Here is a 20,981-nt window from a genome sequence, read left to right as displayed (position 1 = left end):
GCAGAACTTGTGCATGTTTACTCAGGATTAACCCCCACTCCTTAAGTGTGCATAGGGCTGTGGCCCCAGGCATTTCAAAAAAAGTGATCCATAAATCACACCTGAGTGATTATCATATCAGGACTGGGGGAGAGGAACACATGCTGGAAGCCATTACTCCAGGGTAGGTAAATCTGTTTTACTCCAGGGTAGCTTCTTTTCTATTGCCAAGTTGCTGAAGTGATAGAACATAGTTGCCTCCTGGCAGATTCTCCCTCCCCTTTTGCTACCAACAGACGCAACAAAGAGTGAGCATTAACTTTGCCTGTAGGGAGTCCGCATCAAAAAAGCAAGCGCACAATGGCTGCAGTTGAAAGCTTGGTGAGGTTCTCTAAAGCTTTCTGTGCTTCAGAAGTAGGTAATTGTGCTGGGTTTTCACACAATCACGTGCACAGAGATAACACATGTCGAAACCACTGTGTGTACAGATAATCCCCCTCCCAATGATGATTTTAAGTGGGGAGGGGAACAGGACTGTAGTGAAGGCAGTATGTATCTACAAAAACATACGAGGAAGGCAGCCACCACACTTCAGAGCACACATCTTACTTCAACTCACGGAACATGTCCTGCTCATTTCAAGCTTGGAATGCTTTGTCAACATCTGGGAGACCTCACCAGACTTCAAAGGGAAAGAGAGAGAGCGCAGGATTTAACATATAGGAGCACAGAATGCTGTGTTCTACCAAGTCAGATCATTGGGCCCACCTAGATCAGGAGTGAAGAAGATAATGGACTCCAGATGTTGGATTATAGCTCCCATCATCTCTGACTATTTGTCATGGTGCCAGGGGCTGCTGGGGGCTTGCAGTCCAGCATCATTGGAAGGTCACAGCTTCCACACCTTTTTGATGTACACCGACTCCCAATGGCTCTCCAGGGATTTAGATGCAAGTTTGAATCTGAATATGCCAAGGGCAGAACTGGGAACATTTGCAAGCAACACACGTGCTCTATGATTGGGCTGCAGCCTCTTCTCAAAACATTGGAAGTTAAGAACGTAAGATGAACCTGCAGGACTAGAACAAAGGGGGTCCACCTAGTTCCTCATCCTGCTCTTACAGCGCCCAACCAAATGCCCACAGAAAGCCCACCAGCAACAGCTATCTGAGTGGATAGCTCAGTTGGTTAGAGTGTGGCACTGATAATGCCAAGGTTGCAAGTTCGATTCTCATATGGGACACCTGCATATTCCTACATTGCAGGGAGATGAACTATATTAATCTCAGGGTCCCTTCCAGCTCTGCAAGTCTCTGATTCTGCCTCTGACTGTGAAAGCAGAACATACCCATCAGAGATAGCAACCACTGATAGCTTTCTCCTATATGAATTTGTCTGATACTTTTTACCAGCCATTCAAGTTGGTGGCCATCACTGCTTCTTGAAGGAGCAAATTCCATAATTTAACTATGCACCATGATGCCTTATAGTTGTCCTAAGCATTTATACCATTAGGACTATTAGTCCATATAGCCCCAGCATTGTTTACTCTGACTGGAAGCAGCTCTCCAGGCCCTCAGAGAGGAACTTGTCCCATCACTTGCTATCTGATCTTTCAAGCAGCTGGTACCAGCGGTGGAACCTGGAGCCCTAGCCATGCATCTCACGCACACTGGCCTTTAGTTATATTATCTTCCCAATTCATCCCCCATCATCCAGCTGTTTCTTTGCACTGCAGCCTAAAGCAGGTCTAACCGTAGCAGAGGTACAGATAAACGAAAGCAAGTTCCTCTGGATTAGGAGAAAAAGAGGGTGCACACCTACCATTGAGCTGTCTGTAGACAATGTCTTCGAGAAGTGACAGCCTTTTCAAGACTGCATCCTGAATGGGGTTTCCAGCACGGGCAGTCAAGTTGGACACTTCTGCCCTGGGGTGGATTTCGTGGAAAGAGTCCGCACTCTTCACGACGATGGGCCTGCACTTGGCCAGGAAGAGGACAAACCCAGCGACTGCAATCAAGTTTAAGACCAGCAGGACTTTCACTCTCCTCAGAGAAGCCATCAAAGAACTGCCCAAAGTGGGAGATGCAACTCAGGTGACTACTTGGGCAATAACCAAAGGAGAAGGGTGGAAGCAGAAGTCGGATGACCTGCTCTCTGGCTACTTTCACTAGGAGCAAGAGGAGGAGGAGGAGGAAGGGAGGAGGTGAGAACACATTTCCCCATCAGCTTGTCCTTGTGGGAAGCCTCCCTCCTTTTTTCCCAGCTTGCACAGCTGGGCTATTCACAGCAAGGGGAAGCGACAAATGTTTGCAGGTGGCGATAATCTTGAAAGGCAGCTCAGATCAGCTCTGCCACTCCAGAAATAGGTGCACCTGCTCCTGGAAAGAAAGCCAACCATTGCTCTCTGTGGGTCCCAGTGAAGCAGGGAGGTTTTGAAAATGTCCTTTGAGTTTCCAATCCCTATTGGAAGGAGATACCGGAAGACCTCTTCAGCAGCTGCCCCCACCCCTCTACTTGCCAGCAAGAGCCCCTTGACACTACTGGATTTCGGAAAGGCAAACAGCTCAGACTTGCATGAAAACTCTTGCAGAAGGAAACAATTCAACTTCGTTGCAGAGGCTTTGTACTGCTCCCGTGGTCTTTGAACTGGAACTTACTTGGCAGCAGAAGATCCAAGTGTCCCAAGGAAGGAGGCCCCGGGATTGTGGGTCAACCCTTGAGGTCCTTTAAAATAAAGGAATAGCTGGACAAGGAAGAACCTTATCCAATACAGGATCCGCTCAGTTCGCAAGGGACTCAAATGTTGCAGGAAAAACAAGATAGAAAGCAGGGAGGAATGGCAAGAGGACACAGTATAACTTTCACAGGGAGGGGGAGACTCAGAGGGGGAGGAATCCTAAGTGGGGTTACTGGGACGCTTCCAGACTTTAGGAAGGGTGCCAGGTGGTGAGAGGGATGACATTCCCCCAAAAAAGGTTGTATCCTGCTTCTCCAACAACTGGGGTAGGGGCAGGCAGGGGCTCACAGAGTCTCTCCAAAAGGAGAAAGAGCAAACAAACACGCGTCTCTTCGCTTCTCTTTCCCAATACCTTAAGAACCGGGGGGGGGGAGGGGGAATTAAGGGCTCCAAAAACCCACTAATTGTTAGGAAATGCAGAGCGGGGGGAGGGAAGAGGGAGGAAACGTGCAGACAGACAGTGACAAAAGACTTCGTAGGGAGGGGTAGGGAGAATCTGCAGAGAGACAGAAGAGGAGAGAAAGTGACTTTAACAAAGATACGGATAAAAGGAGGCGAAACGAGGAAGCAAAACGCAGCAACCCCCCGTTCCCATTCCGCTTGGACCCCCTTCTGAGATGCTTTTAATTGGTCTTTAGGGCGCAGCGCCCGCAGCTAGAATGGGAATCGCCTGCGCTCTGGATGTGAAAGCGACATCGCGGGAAAGGGGGGGGGGGGAGGCGGAAGCAGGTGTTGCTAATAATAGGACCCTCCGCCGCCTTTCTTCGCTTTCGCTCTCCCCTCCCTGGTCGCAGCCCCTCGCCGGCTCGCCAGACGCGCGTTCCCTCTCCCGCCGAGGGGGGTTCGGTGCTGCGGCTGCCCCCCACCCCACCCCGCAGCTCGCCTCCGGTGCGCAAAGGATGTATATCTAAATGGTGGCGAGGCTGGAGAAGAGGATGTGGAGGAAGAGGAGGATGGGGGGCGGTACCCCGGGAAATCAGGTCATCGTGGCCTCCACGAAGCTGTTCCGAGGGATCTTCCGGGGCCCGAGCGAGGAGGAAGATGAGGAAGAGGAGGAGGAAGCAGCGGCGGCAGCAGCAGCAGCAGCAGCGATGGTGGTGATCGTGGCGGTGCCTGCGCGGCTGATGGTCCTGCGTTGCGCTCCCCGGCCGCAGCTTCCCATCGCAGCCGCCGTTGGAGCCATCCGCTTTCACTGTGCTGGGAGGAAAGGGGGAGAACAAAATCCCCCTTGCATGGCTCAAAGGAGGCGTTGCAAAGAAAACCTGGGCTGGGGAAAAGAAGGGGAATTGGCCACCGGTTCGCGATTGGAGGCCGGGCTTGAAATGATGCTCTCAAATGCTGCATGCAGGCAGAGAGAGAGGGGTTCTATGGAGGAGGTTTTAACCCCCCCCCCCCCGCACCTCTAGGAGTTAGGCTCTCTGAACACCACGACACAGGCGCACACCAGATTTTGCCGAAATTAATTCTATTCGCCCAATCCTGCTGGTTGCCAACTTTTAAACCAGACCGGGCAGCTTTCCTCTTAAGCACAGTTTAATCTGCAAATGCCCAGGTTTTAAAAACTCCCTGAGATGGTGACGAAAGCTTCCCTTGCTGCTTTGGATCGATCCAATCTCTCCTGCTAGGGGACCCAGCCTTTAGTGTAGCAAGCTCTGCCCTGTGGAACTCCTTGCCAGGAGAGGTTTTGGTAGGAATCATCCAACACCTCCTTTCAGACGGCTCCTAAAAACTTTGTGATACAGACAGGCCTCCGCAATCTTTTTAAAGCAACCAATATTTACTGAATATTTCACCGGTGCTTTTAATTGCAGTGTTCTGTGCTGTATAATGCCTTGCTGTATTTTTTAATGAAAGTGTGGCCTGCAAATTGGGGCAGGGCCCGATGGTGCTTTGTGAAGCTGGGAACATTCCAGCCTTGCAAAGCAGCTCAGGTCTAGCGTCGCTCCAGCGGTGTCGGTGGCAAGGGCCGGGTTAACATGCAGTGGGCTCTTTTCACCCTCTGCCCTGCACACGCACACACACCCCACACACAGGTGAGCCCCGGGCGCCATTAAAGCATGCTCTGCCACTCCATGGGCGTTGGATGCTCACCAGTGGAAGGTACTGCCAAGGCACAAAGAGGATGGAGCAAAAACCAAAGTTGAGTGGAGCCATAAGAAGACCCTGCTGGCCAGTGGCCCATTTAGTCCACCATCTTCTCACAGTGCCCACAAGCGGGACAGGAGGGCAGCCATGCCCTCCCCACTTACGTTCCTCAGCAACTTATATTGTAGGCATCCTGACTCTGATCCTGGGGTAATTTACAGAAGAAGAGCCTGCTGGATCAGGCCAATGTGGTGTAGTGGTTAAGAGTGGTAGACTCGTAATCTGGGGAACCGGGTTCGCGTCTCTGCTCCTCCACATGCGGTGACCTTGGGCTAGTCACACTTCTCTGAAGTCTCTCAGCCTCACTCACCTCACAGAGTGTTTGTTGTGGGGGAGGAAAGGAAAGGAGATTGTTAGCCGCTTTGAGACTCCTTAGGGCAGTGATAAAGTGGGATATAAAATCCAAACTCCTCTTCTTCATCATCTAGTCAAGCATCCTGTTATCACAGTGGTCAACTAGACCTAGGAAACCCGCAAGCAGGACCTGAGCACAACAGCTCTCTCTGCTCCTGCAGTAACTGGAATGTAGAAGCGGGCTGCCTCCAACAGTGAAGACAGAGCATGGCTGGCAGGGATAGGAGACCTTGATAGTCATATCCACTGTGATAAACACTCATTCAGACATATTTACACTTATTCACCCACACAAGCACCACAAGTGAGCAGAGTGATGGAAGAAGAGAGACCTCTGCCATCATACTTAATCTTTTTCATGAAAAAAGAAAAAAAAAAGTTTCTTTTTTTTAAAAAAGTTAAAACTACTTACATTATATATATATAATTATATATTATTATATTATATATCTTGTATATTACACACACACACTTCCCAAGTGGTGCATAAATCCATATAATATATGGATATAACATTATATTATCATTATATTATTTGCCTTTGGTGGTGCTCTTTGCTGATTATATTCTAACACATTGTACACTATGTTGATACATTTTTATGACACTGTAGATATGCATAATAAACAAAGACATGACTGAAATACAAACCCATTTGAAAGTGGCCTTTCCCTAAAGTAGACAGTTTCCTCTAAAAAAAAAGAGTCTGAATTCCAGAAGTGGGTGGGGCAGAAGAGCTGCTTTCCCTACTGTTCTGAAAGCCTAAGTGGTATGAATTGGTTAACTAGCAGGGAGCCTAGGGACAGAGTTTATGGATTTAATTTACGGCCTCTGCAAACTTTCTTCCAACAATCTGAGCACTGATGAACAACACATGTTTTAATGGGCTTCACCCAAGTCGGCATAATCATCATGATTATTGGAGCACAATCAATGTGCACTAGCCTTTACACATTCAGTAGAAGAAAACAGTGCCTTTCACTGAACTTCCTGTTCACTTACCAAATTTGGTGGTGGGGGAACCTCCAAGAGCTACATCTCCCCCATTGCTCAGCGTTTGGGGGGGTTGAAACTCCTGGCTCCTATAATCTGCTCACCCTCCTGTTTCTCCTTGAACCAATCAGCAATGAATGGGAAGTCTGAATCTACATTCACTGTTTTTGTGCCCTTGAGTGCTCACCAAGGCAGCCAACCTAACCCATCCACTGACCTGCCCACAATGGAGCCAGCATAAACTCAGTTAGGATGCATACCATACATTTGAACCAAGCAGCTCCCCCCTCCAAGAGAATCCTGGGAACTGTAGTTTCCCCCCCAACAGAGTTACAATCCCCAGCACCCTTAACAACAAAAATTCCCAGGATTCTCTGGGGGGAGCTATGTGCCTTAAGTGTGACTCTGCTCACCTGCTGGCTACCAGATCAAAAAGCCCTTAGATTGGTAATAAAGAGATCACACCTTCCCCTAAAAAGACAAAAAATTGTCACCTGTGGGAAGGAGGAATAGACAGTCAAATTCTATAATGTGTGAAATAAGATCCACTATTTGCTGTGGTGTAAACTACTGAGCCTTGGGCTTGTCAATCAAAAGGTTGGAGGCTCGAATCCCCGCGACGGGGTGAGCTCCTGTTGCTCGGTCCCTGCTCCTGCCAACCTAACAGTTCAAAAGCACATCAAAGTGCAAGTAGATAAATAGGTACCACTCCGGCGGGAAGGTAAACGGTGTTTCTGTGCACTGCTCTGGTTTCACCAGAAGTGGCTTAGTCATACTGGCCACATGACCCAGAAAAACTGAGGACAAATGTTGGTTCCCTCAGCCAGTAAAGCAAGATGAGTGCTGCAACCCCAGAATCGTTTGCGACTGGACTTAACTGTCAGGAATCCTTTACCTTTACCCATGGGTAGAAAAACTAGGCCCGGGGGCCGGATCAGGCCGATTCACCTTCTAAATCCGGCCTGTGGACAGTCCAGGAATCAGCATGTTTTTACATGAGTAGAATATGTCCTTTTGCTTAAAATGCATCTCTGAGTTATTTGTGGGGCCTAGGAATTCGTTCATCCCCCCCAAAAAAAAATATAGCCCAGCCCCCCACAAGGTCTAAGAGACAGTGGAACGGCGCCCTGTTGAAAAAAATTGCTGACCCTGTCTTTACTTTTAAGATCCACTATCAACCAACAACAAGCCCTTTCCTGAGCCCCATCTGTCATATCTCAGATCAGACAATTATGAATTATTGGCGCCCAGGACGATAGCTGCTCCAACTCCTTCTGAACTTTATGAGGCCCATCCCTTTGACCAAATCATTCTCATGAAAGTGGATCAATAACCCATTCAGGACAGCACCTCTGGCCAAAAGATGACATGAATTCAAAACACACACACACACACACACACACACACACACACACACACAAACACACACTGTCATCCCTGAACATGCTGGCTGCGGCTGATGGAAACTGGAGTCCAACATTTGGAGAGTTACAGATTCTCCATCACTGCCCAACAGGGTTAAAAGAAAGGTAAGTGACCAAGGTAGGGATGCGGGTGGCGCTGTGGGTTAAACCACAGAGCCTAGGACTTGCCAATCAGAAGATTGCAGTTCGAATCCCCGCGACGGGGTGAGCCCCCGTTGCTCAGTCCCTGCTCCTGCCAACCTAGCAGTTCGAAAGCACATCAAAGTGCAAGTAGATAAATAGGTACCGCTCTGCCGGGAAGGTAAACGGTGTTTCCGTGCACTGCTCTGGTTCGCCAAAAGTGGCTTAGTCATCCTGGCCACATGACCCAGAAGCTGTATGCCAGCTCCCTTGGCCAATAAAGCGACTGGACCTAATGGTCAGGGGTCCCTTTACCTTAAGTGACCAAGAATCAAGTGAATTCTTTGGGATTTGAGCACTGATGCTTTTTTTTTGGGGGGGGGGGAGCAGGGCAGTTAATGTTGGAGGAAGAATACCAAAGCTACTTTTAGAACAAAAATGCTTGAAATGTGGATATAAAAAAGACTTTGGCTTCCAGAACTGTCAGCCCCAACTCAATTCTTCTGCAGTAAAATGAGCTTAAAACTGTTCTAATCACATCCAGACTTGTTTATCTCACAAGAGCAGCCACGTGGCAGTCAAAGCACTGGGGACAATGCGAGTCTCTAGCATATTTTTAACTGCATGGAATTTCTGGGGTGGGGAGAGGGGAGAACAGAAAAGAGCAAGCCTCTGAAACTTCCATATGGAAAGGGAAAAAAACAACTGTTGAAGTTGGATGGCTTTGCCATATATGGATCCAACATTTCTGTTGCCACCTTTTCGACGGTGATGGCTTTCTCCACCATGTGCACACATACTTTTCACGGTGAGTCTCCTCAAATATATCCTTTTAGCTGTACTAAACTGACACAACACATTCTATAAATGGAATAAGTAATAACAAAAATTCTCATTCTTCCAGATGGCGTCCACACTGGCCTGGATTTGCCAACTCCACACACACAAACCACAGCCAAGACTCCTGGCCTGTTTAGCAGATTGTGACAGATAGAAATCCGCCTGGTAAAGCTCTACTTGCTAAATCTCAAGCTTTCTCAAGCAGTCAGGCAGTCCGGTCCAATCAATATTGATTGCTTGTAGGCACGGGCCATTGCAAACGCAGTAAAATGCCTATTGGCACACACATAAAACACAGATAAATATACACACTGTTTTAAATGCAGTCAGTTAAAAATTAAGCTTAAAACTTCTTGGAGTTACTCGTAGATTTGGTTTGCTCAGCTTAATGAGTCACCTATATAAACTGCAAACATTTGGTTCAATATTCTCACCCATATTTTCTGTGCTGCAATTGCAAACAGTGCAGCTTTATAGAATTGATGCTCATATTCACTGGCGGGCAAGTAAATTACTATGGGTTGTATCCAGTGTGATTCTTACTCAAACTAGACTCAATGAAGATAATGGTCATGGCTAACTTGGGTCCATTAATTTGAATGGGTCTACTCTGAGTAACACTTAGTTGATGAACCTCTCTTCTGTTTTGGCCATTGTGGCACAATTTCTTTCTAGGAAAGATGTGCAGCGGGCAGTGCAATGCGTAATGTACAAAGTCCTCTATAAAACCTGCTTCTGCCAAATCACTGACCAGATCACCTCTGCCAGATCACTGCCCAGCCTCTGCTTAAAATATGTACAGCAAAGAAGACCCCAGTACCTCCCAAGTCTGTTTGCTCCACCGCTGAAAAGCTCTTACCATCAGGAAGCTACCATCAGGACCTAATAATTAGCTGAAATCTTGCTTCCACACAGTTTCAACCCATTGGTTCTAATTCTGCCCTCTAGTGTGCGTGTTTGGGAGGACAATGGACCTCAGGCCTGTGGGACAATCCTGCGCTGCCAAGCCATCCTGAGGCCATTTTCACCAAATGACACCCATCTGCCCATCTGCTAACATCTCTCATTATGTCATCTAATGGGTGGGAGAGCAGGGTTAAACCCTGCAGGGGGCTGCACAATTTTGTTCTGAGCAGGAACATGGACACACAGCCAAAGCAGCAGGATTTAACCCCCGCTTGCTAGCTGATGAGACAGTGGGGGTTTAAGTCCTTCTCAGTTCAGCCAGATCCCATGCAAAGCCCTCTCTGATTCAGGAAGGGATTTGCATTGCAATCCCCTGCTAAAATGAAGGTTGTTCCTCCTGTCTTTAGCAAAGCTTCCGAGGCAAACCCCACTGGATTCGCATTGAAAGCCCTGCTAAAATAGAGGAGAGGGGATACCTTTCGTTTTAGCAGCCCCTTTCGAGATGCTTTGAAATCCTTGCATTTGATGTTATTGTGATACCAGGAGATTGACAGGTGGGTGTCCCCTCCCACCTGTCGAATTTGGCCTGCAAGGCCGAAGGAGCCGAAGGAGCCAAAGAGACAGAGAACAAGCCTTTGAATGACAGCTCTTCAGATATTTGAAGGCTGTTATCCTGCCTTCCCTCAACCTTCTCTTCTCTCAGCTAAACAGAGCCAGCTCTTTCAACCATTCCTCATAGGACTTGATATTCAAAGGCACTTCACAGTCCTGGTTGTCTTCTACGCTCTTCCAAAAGTAGCTGTAATGTGCCTAATACTGAAGGCTCATATTTTGTCTGATTCGTTTTTGACTTTCCAAGGCACCCGTGCCTCCTAAAAATATCAGAGCTGACAAAAAGCAGACATCCCTTGGGCTTTAAAACCGTGCAGGGCCTTTGTAACAAATATCCCCTTAGCAAATTCCAACTGCTTGCAGATGTTCCCGGTCTCCTGTTTCTCTTTAAATCTTCCATTTCTTTGTTAGGAAGAGCAATGGCTGTGGAGAATCACAGCCCTTGCACAGTTAAGAGTCCACAGGAGAGAGATAGAGCTTATTGTTTTGTACCTGTCTCTCTGGGTATTGCTCTGATAAGTTCCTACATTTCCCTTAAATTTGGAATGGGGTGAGGAGGAGAAATGGCTTCCCATAGATATTATTGTTTCTACCCCGCAGTGAACAGAATAAGAGAACTCACAAATAGGGGTGGGCAAATATCTCAATTTCACTTTCTCTTAGGGTTGCCATATTTTGAGGAGAGAGAAAAAAGAGAACACTATGACTGTCATTCAAAGCAAATAAATGCAATTTGTCTCAAATTTTTACCCCTGAGAAAGAGGACACATGGCAACCCCAGTTTTATATTATTCCAATGTTGTTGTTTTTTTAAAAAAATGCTGGAACTGAATTTAAGTCATCATGAAATTTCATCAGCATTTTAGTGAGAATTTTTCCTAATTTGCACATATTTGCAAAGCAATTTCCTTTAAAATGATGTGGTTTTTTGTTGGTTATTTTTCATTAATGTGTATAATTCTATGGAAACTTTACCCAAGTTGGTTTTCCAGTATTCTGCACTACCAATTCTGCAAGAGGGGAGGGAGATCCTTTCTTTCCAGTAGGCCAGATTCTTCTGTCCCCAGTCTTGGAGGGCCAAATTTGACAGGTGAGCAAAGCCCCCAACCTGTCTATCACCTAACATCATAGAGACAACATGTCATGCTGCATTTTGAAGCCCTGGCTGTTGAAACTGCAAAGCACAGCACAGGGCTGTTTGAAAGCCCTTTTGCAAAGAGCTCCACACTGCTCTTTAAAACTCCAGTTTATTTAGGTTTAAAGATCAGTGCAGGGCTATTTACAAAGGGGCTTTCAAAGAGCCCCACACTGCAGTTTGGCTCCACATGCCCATTCCCAGCAGGTGCACACAGCCAAACTAAGCAGGATTGAACCCTCTCCTCAGCAGAAGGGCAGGGGTTTCAATCCTGTTGTCTGCAGAGGTCTCTTTTGCCATTTCTTCCCTATAGGAAACACACTAGAAAAACAGAGTCCACTCAGTGGCATCAGGGGAAATGGTATTGTAGGGAAAAATTGACCCATAGGCTGGATGTTCCTCACCAGTCCTCACTGCTCCCACTCACTTTAACATTCTACACTCCAAGCAGTCACCTCCCACTCTCCTCCAAACACAAGCCCCAAACATGGTTCATTACACAAGAGAAGACGGGAAAGTCAGCTGTTCATTACAGCATTTTACACACTGCCCATAAAATTAATCAGGGTGTGTGTGTGTCAATACCATTAAACCCAGATACAAGGTCATCACCCATGTTCTAAATTGCCCACCCTTGTAGATGATGGCATCAAAGAAAACAAAAGCAGGTGTTCTATAACTCTTTCATGCAGAATAAACACATTTCCTCCTGTTTCTTGACCTACTTATCTCTCTTCAAAATCTGCCTTGTTTTTTTTTTCTTTGTTTTTTGCTGTGTTGCTGGCTTCTTTAATTTTTTATAACCATCTTTAAACCCTCTCTCTGAAATTTATTTTCAATTTCTTCGCAGACAAAAACAAACAGTATGCTGCTTGTAGTTAATATGCCGGCATCAGACAACCAGTTAGAATCATCAAATTGGAAGGGGCACAAGGATTATCTAGTTCAGCCCCCTGCAACAGGGGCGCCGACTTGGGCCCCAGGTTATGGGTGCCCAGCACATGCACCATGATGTCACATGTCATGTAACCTTGGAACCTGACTTCTGGTGGCACTGGAAGGCAGGTTCTGAGGTCTTGCAAGGCCTCAGACAGCATCTCCAAGGTCTCGTGAGGCCTCGGACCTCCATTGCTTTGCAGATTTTTTTTCCTGTTCGCAGCAATATTAAAAGCATGGGAATTAGACTATAAAACTTTGCTTTGAGCAAGTCCTGCTATTGAAGGAAGCTGGCTTCCCCCTGCTTCCCTCACTTAAGAAATAATCAAGCAACAACTTGTAAAGTAAGTTTAACAAGAATATTTACTTACTTTATAATCATGCATTGGTTCACTGAAATGGCAGCAGTAAAAGCTATGAAGGCAAAATACTTATATTTACAGTATAACCAGCTGCAGGCATGTATCTAAAGCTGGAGCAAGCAGAGACATGTCTGCATCCAACACTGGTCAAAGTAAGAGAGAGAGGAACAGGAGTCCTCTCTACCAATTGTATTTTCTATGGTCTTAGAACCTACCTATCAGCAATACATCTCTGTGGACCTAGCCCCTTCTCATGCTAACTAGCAAGAACATGCATTTTAAAGGTTTGGCTGCTAATCTTCCACAGAGCCCGGGCTTCAGAGTTCCAAAAGCTTCCTGTCAACCTCCATATCCATTTATTCCTGACCCTCCATCCCTTGCTGAGGACCAAAAAAGCCTCCACAACCCCACATGGTTTTATAATACATGCTGTTGCCTTGTGGTTTTAAAAATTACTATCACTGCTGCCATCAGAGCTTGTGTTAAATGCTGCTCTGTGCTGTGGAGATCATTTTCCTATAAGCCGACATGGAGTTCAATGAGATTCCTGTACTGTTTTACTGTACAACAGCTCCTGAGTTTTGTAACTGTAGTGGAATTAATTGTTAGATTCGTTTTTGACCTGCATCCTGCTGCAGCAAGTTCCTCTCTTGAGCGCTAAATGGAGCCTTTGAATTATGACCATAGGCTGTTCGCACATAACCCTTTTAAAAACACAGGGTTCACTTTTGGCAGACCCATGACATACATTGAAAGCACACCCAATGCACATTTAAAGCAGATGGCTTCCTCAAAGAATCCAGGGACCTCACAGAGCTACAATTTCCAGACCCCTTCACAACCTACAGTACCCAGGATTCTTGGGGGAAACTTATTTTTCAGTGGCCCTGTTTTATCTCCACTTCTCTTGGCACTCACCACCTCTATTTGATCTTTTTTTAAAAAATGGCGAATTTTATGTCCCACTTGGTTGTAATCAAACCTCAAAGTGGTTACAGGGAACATGCTGGCAAAGCAGCCCCAAGGAAATAGGTATGACATCATCATGTAGCATAGCTCCTGGGGGCTGCCGAGAATGGGAACCAAAAACATGACACATTCTGGCTGTTGTTGGTGAGTTTTGTAGCCCGTGCTGCAAACTTAGGGCTCGTCCAGACTTCTGCTTGTCTCCTGCCTAAAAAGCACTGGTCTGAGTGTTTTTGCCTTTGCCACTTGCCTCCATCCTTTAGCGCTAAATCAGAATAAACAGCAATCCATGGAAAGCTCTTTTGCCATTTGTTCCAGTTCAGCACTAAAGATTGGGTTTCCCAGGGGAGAAACGGCAGGGCAAATGGAGGTGTGGATCAAACCATAGACAACTCCCTCCCCCACAAATTGACATTCGACCCTGCTTTCACCGTCAAGGTAAAAACAGAACTGCAAATGAATGGTAAGTTGTGGTGAGGTGAACTGCAGACACAACAGTTGCAGAAACTTTAGAACGGGGCGGGGAACATTTTTCAGCCCAAGGCCACATTCCTTTCTAGGCAACCTTCCAAGGGCCACATGCTGGCTGTAGGTAGGGGCCAGAGGCAAAAGAGGGTGGTGCAATAAAAGTGAATGTTGCCTTGCTACAGTAGGCTAATCGGTTCACACCCGCACTTCCTTCTCTGTTTCTACCCAGGCAAGTGAGAAGAATCTTCAGGATTCAAGGACAAATTTCAGCAAGCCAAAATCATTCAAGAAACTTGCAAAGCGGGAAACGTGAGGGGTGTGTGGCTCAGGAGGATTCAAGGACTGGGGAAGAGGCAAACAGAGATGGGTGTAGGGGTCTGAGGCTCCCCATGCCTGCTTTAGAAGTTCACCTTTGTGCCGACCTGACTGGAAGAGTCCGCGGCCAGAAGGAGGAGTAGTACCAGGAAGAATGGAAGAAATTTAAAGACTATTTAGCTAAGTATGTTAAGATAACTTAATTGGAAAAGCTTGCAAATATTAGATAGGCTTAGGATTTAAGTATGTAAGGATAGGATTTAAGATGTTTAAACCTAAATTAGAAAGAATGAAAGATGTTAAGTGATCAAGTTAATTTTTTTTGAGAAAATTGATTTTGGAAAACTGTTAAAATGATATATAATGAAATTCAACCAAGGGGATTCGAGGAAGTCACTTAATAATGTTACCAAGATCTAAACAGGATGTATGTATGTATGTTTGTCTGTTTGTTTTAAAATTTTGGAAAATTAATTTTAAAAATTGGGGGGAAAAGGAGTTCACCTTTGTGAAACTCAAAAGGTACAAAACACAAAGCAGAGGAAAACCAAGGAACAATCAGAGCAGTCCTTTGAGAACAGAAGATCCTGTCTGGTTGGATCGTGCCCCTGACCTATCTAGTCAAGCAGCCTGTTCTCACGGTAGCCAACCAGATCTCAATAGGAAGCATGCATGCAGGACCCAAGTGCATTAAAAGCATAGTTCTCCTGTCGAAGAGAACTGCTGTGTTGGAAATGAATTAAGAATTTTGTTTGCAAGGCAGCATTCTCTGGACCTGCTGTGAGATGAGTCTTCTGACTGGCCCTGGGACATAACAGAATGCTGGTGAAGATGTACCTGTAAGTCCACAGACAACAGGTGCTTCTAATGCAACTCCTAGTCTTTGCTTCATCAGTTGCTAAGAGTACCTCATTTGAAACAACTTAGCAACATCAGATGAAAAGATGGTGGAGCTGCATTCTGTCTTTAACTGCCCCCCCCCCCCAACAGCAACCCAAGGAAGAAAATGCTTAAGAAAGCTTGTAAAACTCCTCATAAATTTTATTGCACCACAGGACTGCAAAATGCTTGCTGCAGTGGTGGGTGAAAAACTAATACTGGACCAATCACCTTCAGAGAAGCTATTCTTGCTGAAATCAAAAGCAGCACAGAATTTGATTAGTGGTGGTAGAGTGTTTAAAAGCTCTAAAATGTTTGGAATTTATTTGCAAACCCACGTTAAGTGGGTGGAAAGATGTTGGAATGAGATTTGACATGTTTTTGTATTGGTATTTTGGTCTGCACTGCTTTCCTCTCACTTTCATTTATCCCTGAAATATGCACATAAAACTGTAACAGGCCTTGAACAGTAAATAAACCAGGGCCTTGTCACATGTTACACTGGCAGAGCCAAACTGGATGTGATGCTGGAAGAGCCATATTTTTAAACCAGGATCACATCAAATCAGATAAAAAAACTAAAGTTGGAGTATGTTTGTCCAACAGCGATTGGGAAGAAATTAAATTAGTAGTAGTAGTAGTAATAGTAGTAGCAGTAGTAAAATATGTATACTGCCATTCATCTGAGGATCACAGGATAGTTTGCAATATAAAAACACAAAAATACATACCATATGAAACAAAAACAATACCCTCACCTTCTGCAATCACAGGCCCAGAAATATATGTGAGTTAGGGCATGGAGCCCTGGCAGTGCCCATGCCCTCCCTGAGCCCTGTCTGAGAACTAGTGCTCCAATTGGTGATCCTACCTCAAGGGCTGTTGTTGGGCCCTGTAAAGAAAGAAGTAGGTTGAGCAGAGCAGATCCAAGAGCAGATTAACTCTGGTCCAGTTAAGCAGATGTGGTAAAAGTTAGCCAAGCTTCAGTAAGTCTAGGTATAGGTAAGTCTAGGCATTACAAAGCTAAGTCAGTTCACTATTGCCTTAGGCATGGCTGCAATCAGGACCACAGATAGCTCCAGCTGCAATCTGCTAGCTGAGCTGTGTAAATATGTTGCTTCAGCAGAGGACCAGAATCATAAGAAGACTTTAAAAGGTTTGCCAGTTCCAATCTTCAGTGGTTCCACCCCCTGGAAGGTCCTTTAATGGGCCTGTAACTGATTCTGTAATTACAAGTTCCTGCATGGCTATGGAGGAGGAAAGACTACCAGGGAGTCACCCCCAGACTTGAATAATGATGAGAGAACCACATTCTCAGGCTTGGGAGAATGTAAAATCAAGTGTCAAGGATTTTCTCAGAAGCAGAATGATTTGTAATTCGTCCAACTATGGATCCACCTCAGGGGCATGCTGGGATCTAGATGCAGGGGAAATGACAGTAGGAAATACTAAAAGGTAACCATTTTATCCTGCTGTCACCTGTTATCAAGGAGCCCACTAGAGTGGGGGCTTCCGGAGCGTACTTGACAGATTTGAATCTTTCACAAGAACACACAAACTGATGGTTTTTTACAATCAGTGGAAGACTGGCAACCAAATTCATCTGTTCCTTTATTTATTTCAACTATAGGTCACTGTTCAAAATATATTATCTTCCCATGGCAACTTACACAACAAATAAGAAGTTTAAAACTGTATAAAAGCAACACACTGGTAATAATAGCAGCAGCAAAACACTTCACTTCTTCTAATCCAATTCCGCCAGCCAGCTGTCCTAATCAAAATAGAGAGGCTTACCTTTTAAACGCCCCCACTAAAAGCAATTGGGAAGGGAAACATTTAGAGCCCAGATGAATGCTAGCAAGGAAAAGAGTGAACTTATGTTCCACTGCCACAAGTCAGTCATGGAAAAATTCCTAACCCTTATGCCCACCATGCAGCAATGTGGAAAAATGGTGCTTACTGTAGCTTTCAACAACAAACAATAGCTTGTTGAGAAAGTGAAATCATTGTGCAATTATCCAGTGGTGAAAACCAGGGGTTGGGAACCTTCTTCAGCTCAAGGGCCACATTTCTTTCTGGACAAGCTTCTGAGAGCCAAATGCCAATCCAAATGCCCAGATAGGACTGATTGGAAGGGTGCATGCCTGTTGCGTCCTCCTGATGCCCTGCTAGCCCCACACTGCTTTGTGAGGCTGGGGTGTGGGTGTGGCGATCACACAGGGTCCCTGGACATTTGACGGTGTATTGATCCCTGTGCCTCCACTGATTGCTTTCCTGCTGCCACCAACCCATTTCTCTCGGGTACACACAGAGTCCAGACAGTTGTTAACATTAACAAATAATCAAGTTTATTTTATAGGCATGAACAAGCTTATGGTTTCAGTTAATTTTTCTTGGCAGTTTCTTAATCTTAGTTCCTTTACTGACCTATACGTTCCTAACAACTTCAAACTGATTATCCCAACTATCTATCTGACTCCACCTAACAGTTCCTCTCACTCTCTCACAACACAACTCGACCAACTTACAGACTTATCCTCCCTCTTCCTTCTCCAACTCCCAACCCTCAACTTCCACACAACTCTGACTCTAACTCCACCCCTTGAGTTCCCACTGCCAATCACATCACACTCATTTAACCCTTTCCTTATGACCCACCTAGGAGGCAAACACAACACAGTGGGATCAGACTCACAAAGCAGCAGGGGGTTGGCAGAGAGGAGTGTGAGGAGGAAAATGTACCCTAAAAAAATAATGCCTGGGGCAACTGCCCCTCTCGCCCCACCCATGCCATGCCTGTGTGGCCAAGTGGTGATTTCTTGTTTCCCAGTTCCTAGGTTTACCACTCTAACCACAGCAATACACTTGCTCTCACAAGCACATCTCGTTTTCATTTTGGAAATGTCCCTTGGATAAGCAAAATGCTAATGATGTCATATCAGCTTCTGCTTCATAAGGCCTAGGGCGGGAAACCATATTCTGAATTATTTCTTTACCCTAATTGAATGCAGAGAATGCTGGTATATGAAAACAGATCCACCAAACATTGCAAGAAAAACCTACTTTTTCAACAATAACAACAAAAATAGCTTGTAATCACACCAGGGGAGAAAACAAGCTGCTTACACCCTTGGCATTCCTTCTGTTCAGCAGGCACAAGAGGAACACAGAGCTGACTCACGCCAACACAGCTCTCACTGCCTCGATAAATATTTAACGCCAAGGAGCTATCAGAGATCGGAGGGAGGCCGTTTCTGGGAAATGTGAGCATGATCCACATGTGCCAGGTAAACAAAGCCCTGGGAGGATAGCTCACTACTGTGAGAAACTGAACAGAGGCTAGTCCTATCACTGTGTAAACTTGTCAGTTGAGTATTGGTCCTATCCATCTGGCTAATTGTCAAGCGGAAAGTGGAGCTTCAGAAAGTAGCGAGTTTCTTACAGAATGAGCAAGTACGTAAACATTAGCCGATAGGATGTAAGCATGGATCATTTGTCATGCAGACTGTGGGCGAAGTTCATTCCTACAAGGCATTGGGGTGGAGTTAGGAGGTTTCTGTATGCACAATTTGCATCAAAGCCAATTATCAGATTTCAGGGAGAAATCCAACACAGTCCACTTAGGGTACTGCAAATGATGAGGTTCCTCCAAGCCTGTGAATACATAAGAACAAAAGAAGAGCCCTTTTGGATCAAGTCAAATGCCCATTTAGTCCAGCATTCTATTTTCAGATATCTGCTACGAGCCCCACTTGTGATTCCCAGCCACTGATATTCTGAGTCATACTGTCTCCAGCAGTGGACCTAAGTTGGCCATGCTCATTAATTTCAGAGCATCTCTTTTGTGTTTGGATGGAGTTGTTCAGGCTGAAATTGCCACCACTTGCATTTTGTATCCCATAGGAACGTACAAAGTTGCTTCATACTGAATCAGACCATTGGTCTATCTGCCACAATGGCTGGAAGAGGCTCTCTAGGGTTTCAGGCAGAGGTCCCCCCACCTCTGCCTGAGGTCCCATGTTCAATCCCCCACCCAGGGATTGAACCCGGGACCTTCTTCATGCAAGGCAGATGCTCTGCTTCTGAGCTACTGGCCCTTCCAGTCTGCTTTGGGGTGATTTTATTCACTCAGCGCTGCTGTTGGCTTAATTTTTTGTTTTAATGATTTGCAATCTTGGGTTTCATTGGGTTGTGGCCAATGAGATTTTAATCAGGGCAGACCCACTGAAATTACTAGAAATGAATTAATTGTGCCAATTAACCAATAGGTCTACTCTAAGTGTGGCAAACATTGGATTAAAACCCCATTGTTTGCTTTGTAAGCTATTTTGGGAAAATACATTCCCCGAAATGGTGAGATTTATTTATTTTATGTTTTTGAAAAATCTGTTAAGTGGAAAAACAAACATATTTGCAGCTTTTATCGTCCCTGATGCCTTTCCATTAACATATTGTAGGGGAGCTGAGCAGAATCTGGGATCTCAGCAGCCCAGCAGTAAGTAGCGTACCATTTCCAGTTTCCTATTTTCGCTGTAACACTCTTCGTGGTTTTGTTTGCAGATTTTCAGTCTGGAAACAACAACAACCTATCATATTATGACAGCCTCTTTTGCACCATCACTCTGCTGTTTTTGTATCATCTGCACACTAGATTGGAATAATGAGAGTGTCTAAGCAGTCTCAGCCCACAGAGCTACGCACACATGCACACACAGCTACCTGCATGTATGTGACTGGGTGAGATGTGAGCTTTTGGTGGTGCATTTGTCCTAGAGAGTTGCAAAATCCAGTCGTGTTGCTTTGATTCCCCCCGCCTTGTGTGGGCAAGTTTTAATAACAGGAGAGCGCTGACAAAGGCTTTTGTGAAATGTTTCAAAGACTGGAGGAGGAAAGAGGAAAAGTCTCCACCTGTGCACTCCGTTCAAGTTGTCTGACAGGGTCTTTTTGTGGTAGGTAATACAGTCAGATGAGAGCCTAATACCATCTACTTCTGCATCCTAAACACAAAGCAGGGACCTTCAATAAACTGACCCCTTGATGCCATCTCCCCCACCCACCTCACAAAACATCACAGACCAACCTAAAGTATACAGCTTACTTAAGCATCATTGATTCAACAGGACACAAGTGCAACTATTTTCAGGTTGGAATCAAATCTGTTGGATCCTCAAACCAATGTGCCGTGGGTAGCCATATTGGCCAAGCTATGCCCACCTGTCCCATACCTGAGGTCTTATATGGTGTCACCCAAATGGGTTGGTGGATGGCCATCTGTCATGGATGCTTTAGCTGAGATTCCTGTGTTGCAGGGAGTTGGACTAGATGAGCCTTGGGTCCCTTCCAACTCTATGATTGTCAGGTCTTTCAAAGCCCCTTGCAAAGTGTTCTGCAAGACCTTGCAGTCAGCTGCCTATCAAGTCCTTCTGTATGTTCTGAAGGCTCAACAGCTGTGTGTTTGCCTGAACTGTTTGATTTCAACATGTGCAAGCAATATAAAAAGTGTCAGCTGACATTATTGTGCTGTCAGGTGATTGAGAGGCATGCAACCCTACCACCACCACCTGTCAAACTTGCCCCCACCCCTTGAAATAGATGTACTCAATTGTTCAGTTATGGCAACACTGTGATCCAAACTACCTGCCTGCTCTTATGGTCTTTAATTGTATTAGGGAGGAAAACTGTTCATCTCTCTGCCTCACCTAAAATTAAAGACATTCATCTACTTCACGTTTTTATCTTGAACTGGCTGACTATTTTTATGCTGTCTAAACTTTTCCTCTAAGCCAAGGATGGGGAACTTGTGC

The 20,981-nt window shown here is 45.5% G+C and overlaps 1 protein-coding gene across 1 annotated transcript in view; it reads right to left on the bottom strand.

The window, feature by feature from the left end:
* The window catches only part of GALNT17 (polypeptide N-acetylgalactosaminyltransferase 17), a 112,291-nt gene extending 108,222 nt beyond the window's left edge, over window positions 1–4,069 (bottom strand). Inside the window, exon 1 of the mRNA XM_083714561.1 lies at window positions 1,804–4,069. Within this exon, the coding sequence (XP_083570687.1) occupies window positions 1,804–2,041 (238 nt within the window). The 5' untranslated portion in view covers window positions 2,042–4,069. The remainder of the gene's footprint in view (window positions 1–1,803) is intronic.
* Between the last annotated feature and the right edge of the window lie 16,912 nt (window positions 4,070–20,981).

Source organism: Podarcis gaigeae, assembly GCF_964106915.1.
Source record: "Podarcis gaigeae genome assembly, chromosome: 15".
NCBI classification, from domain to species: domain Eukaryota; kingdom Metazoa; phylum Chordata; class Lepidosauria; order Squamata; family Lacertidae; genus Podarcis; species Podarcis gaigeae.
The sequence above is the reverse complement of the archived record's forward strand: the minus strand, read 5'-3'. Positions and strand labels throughout refer to the sequence as shown.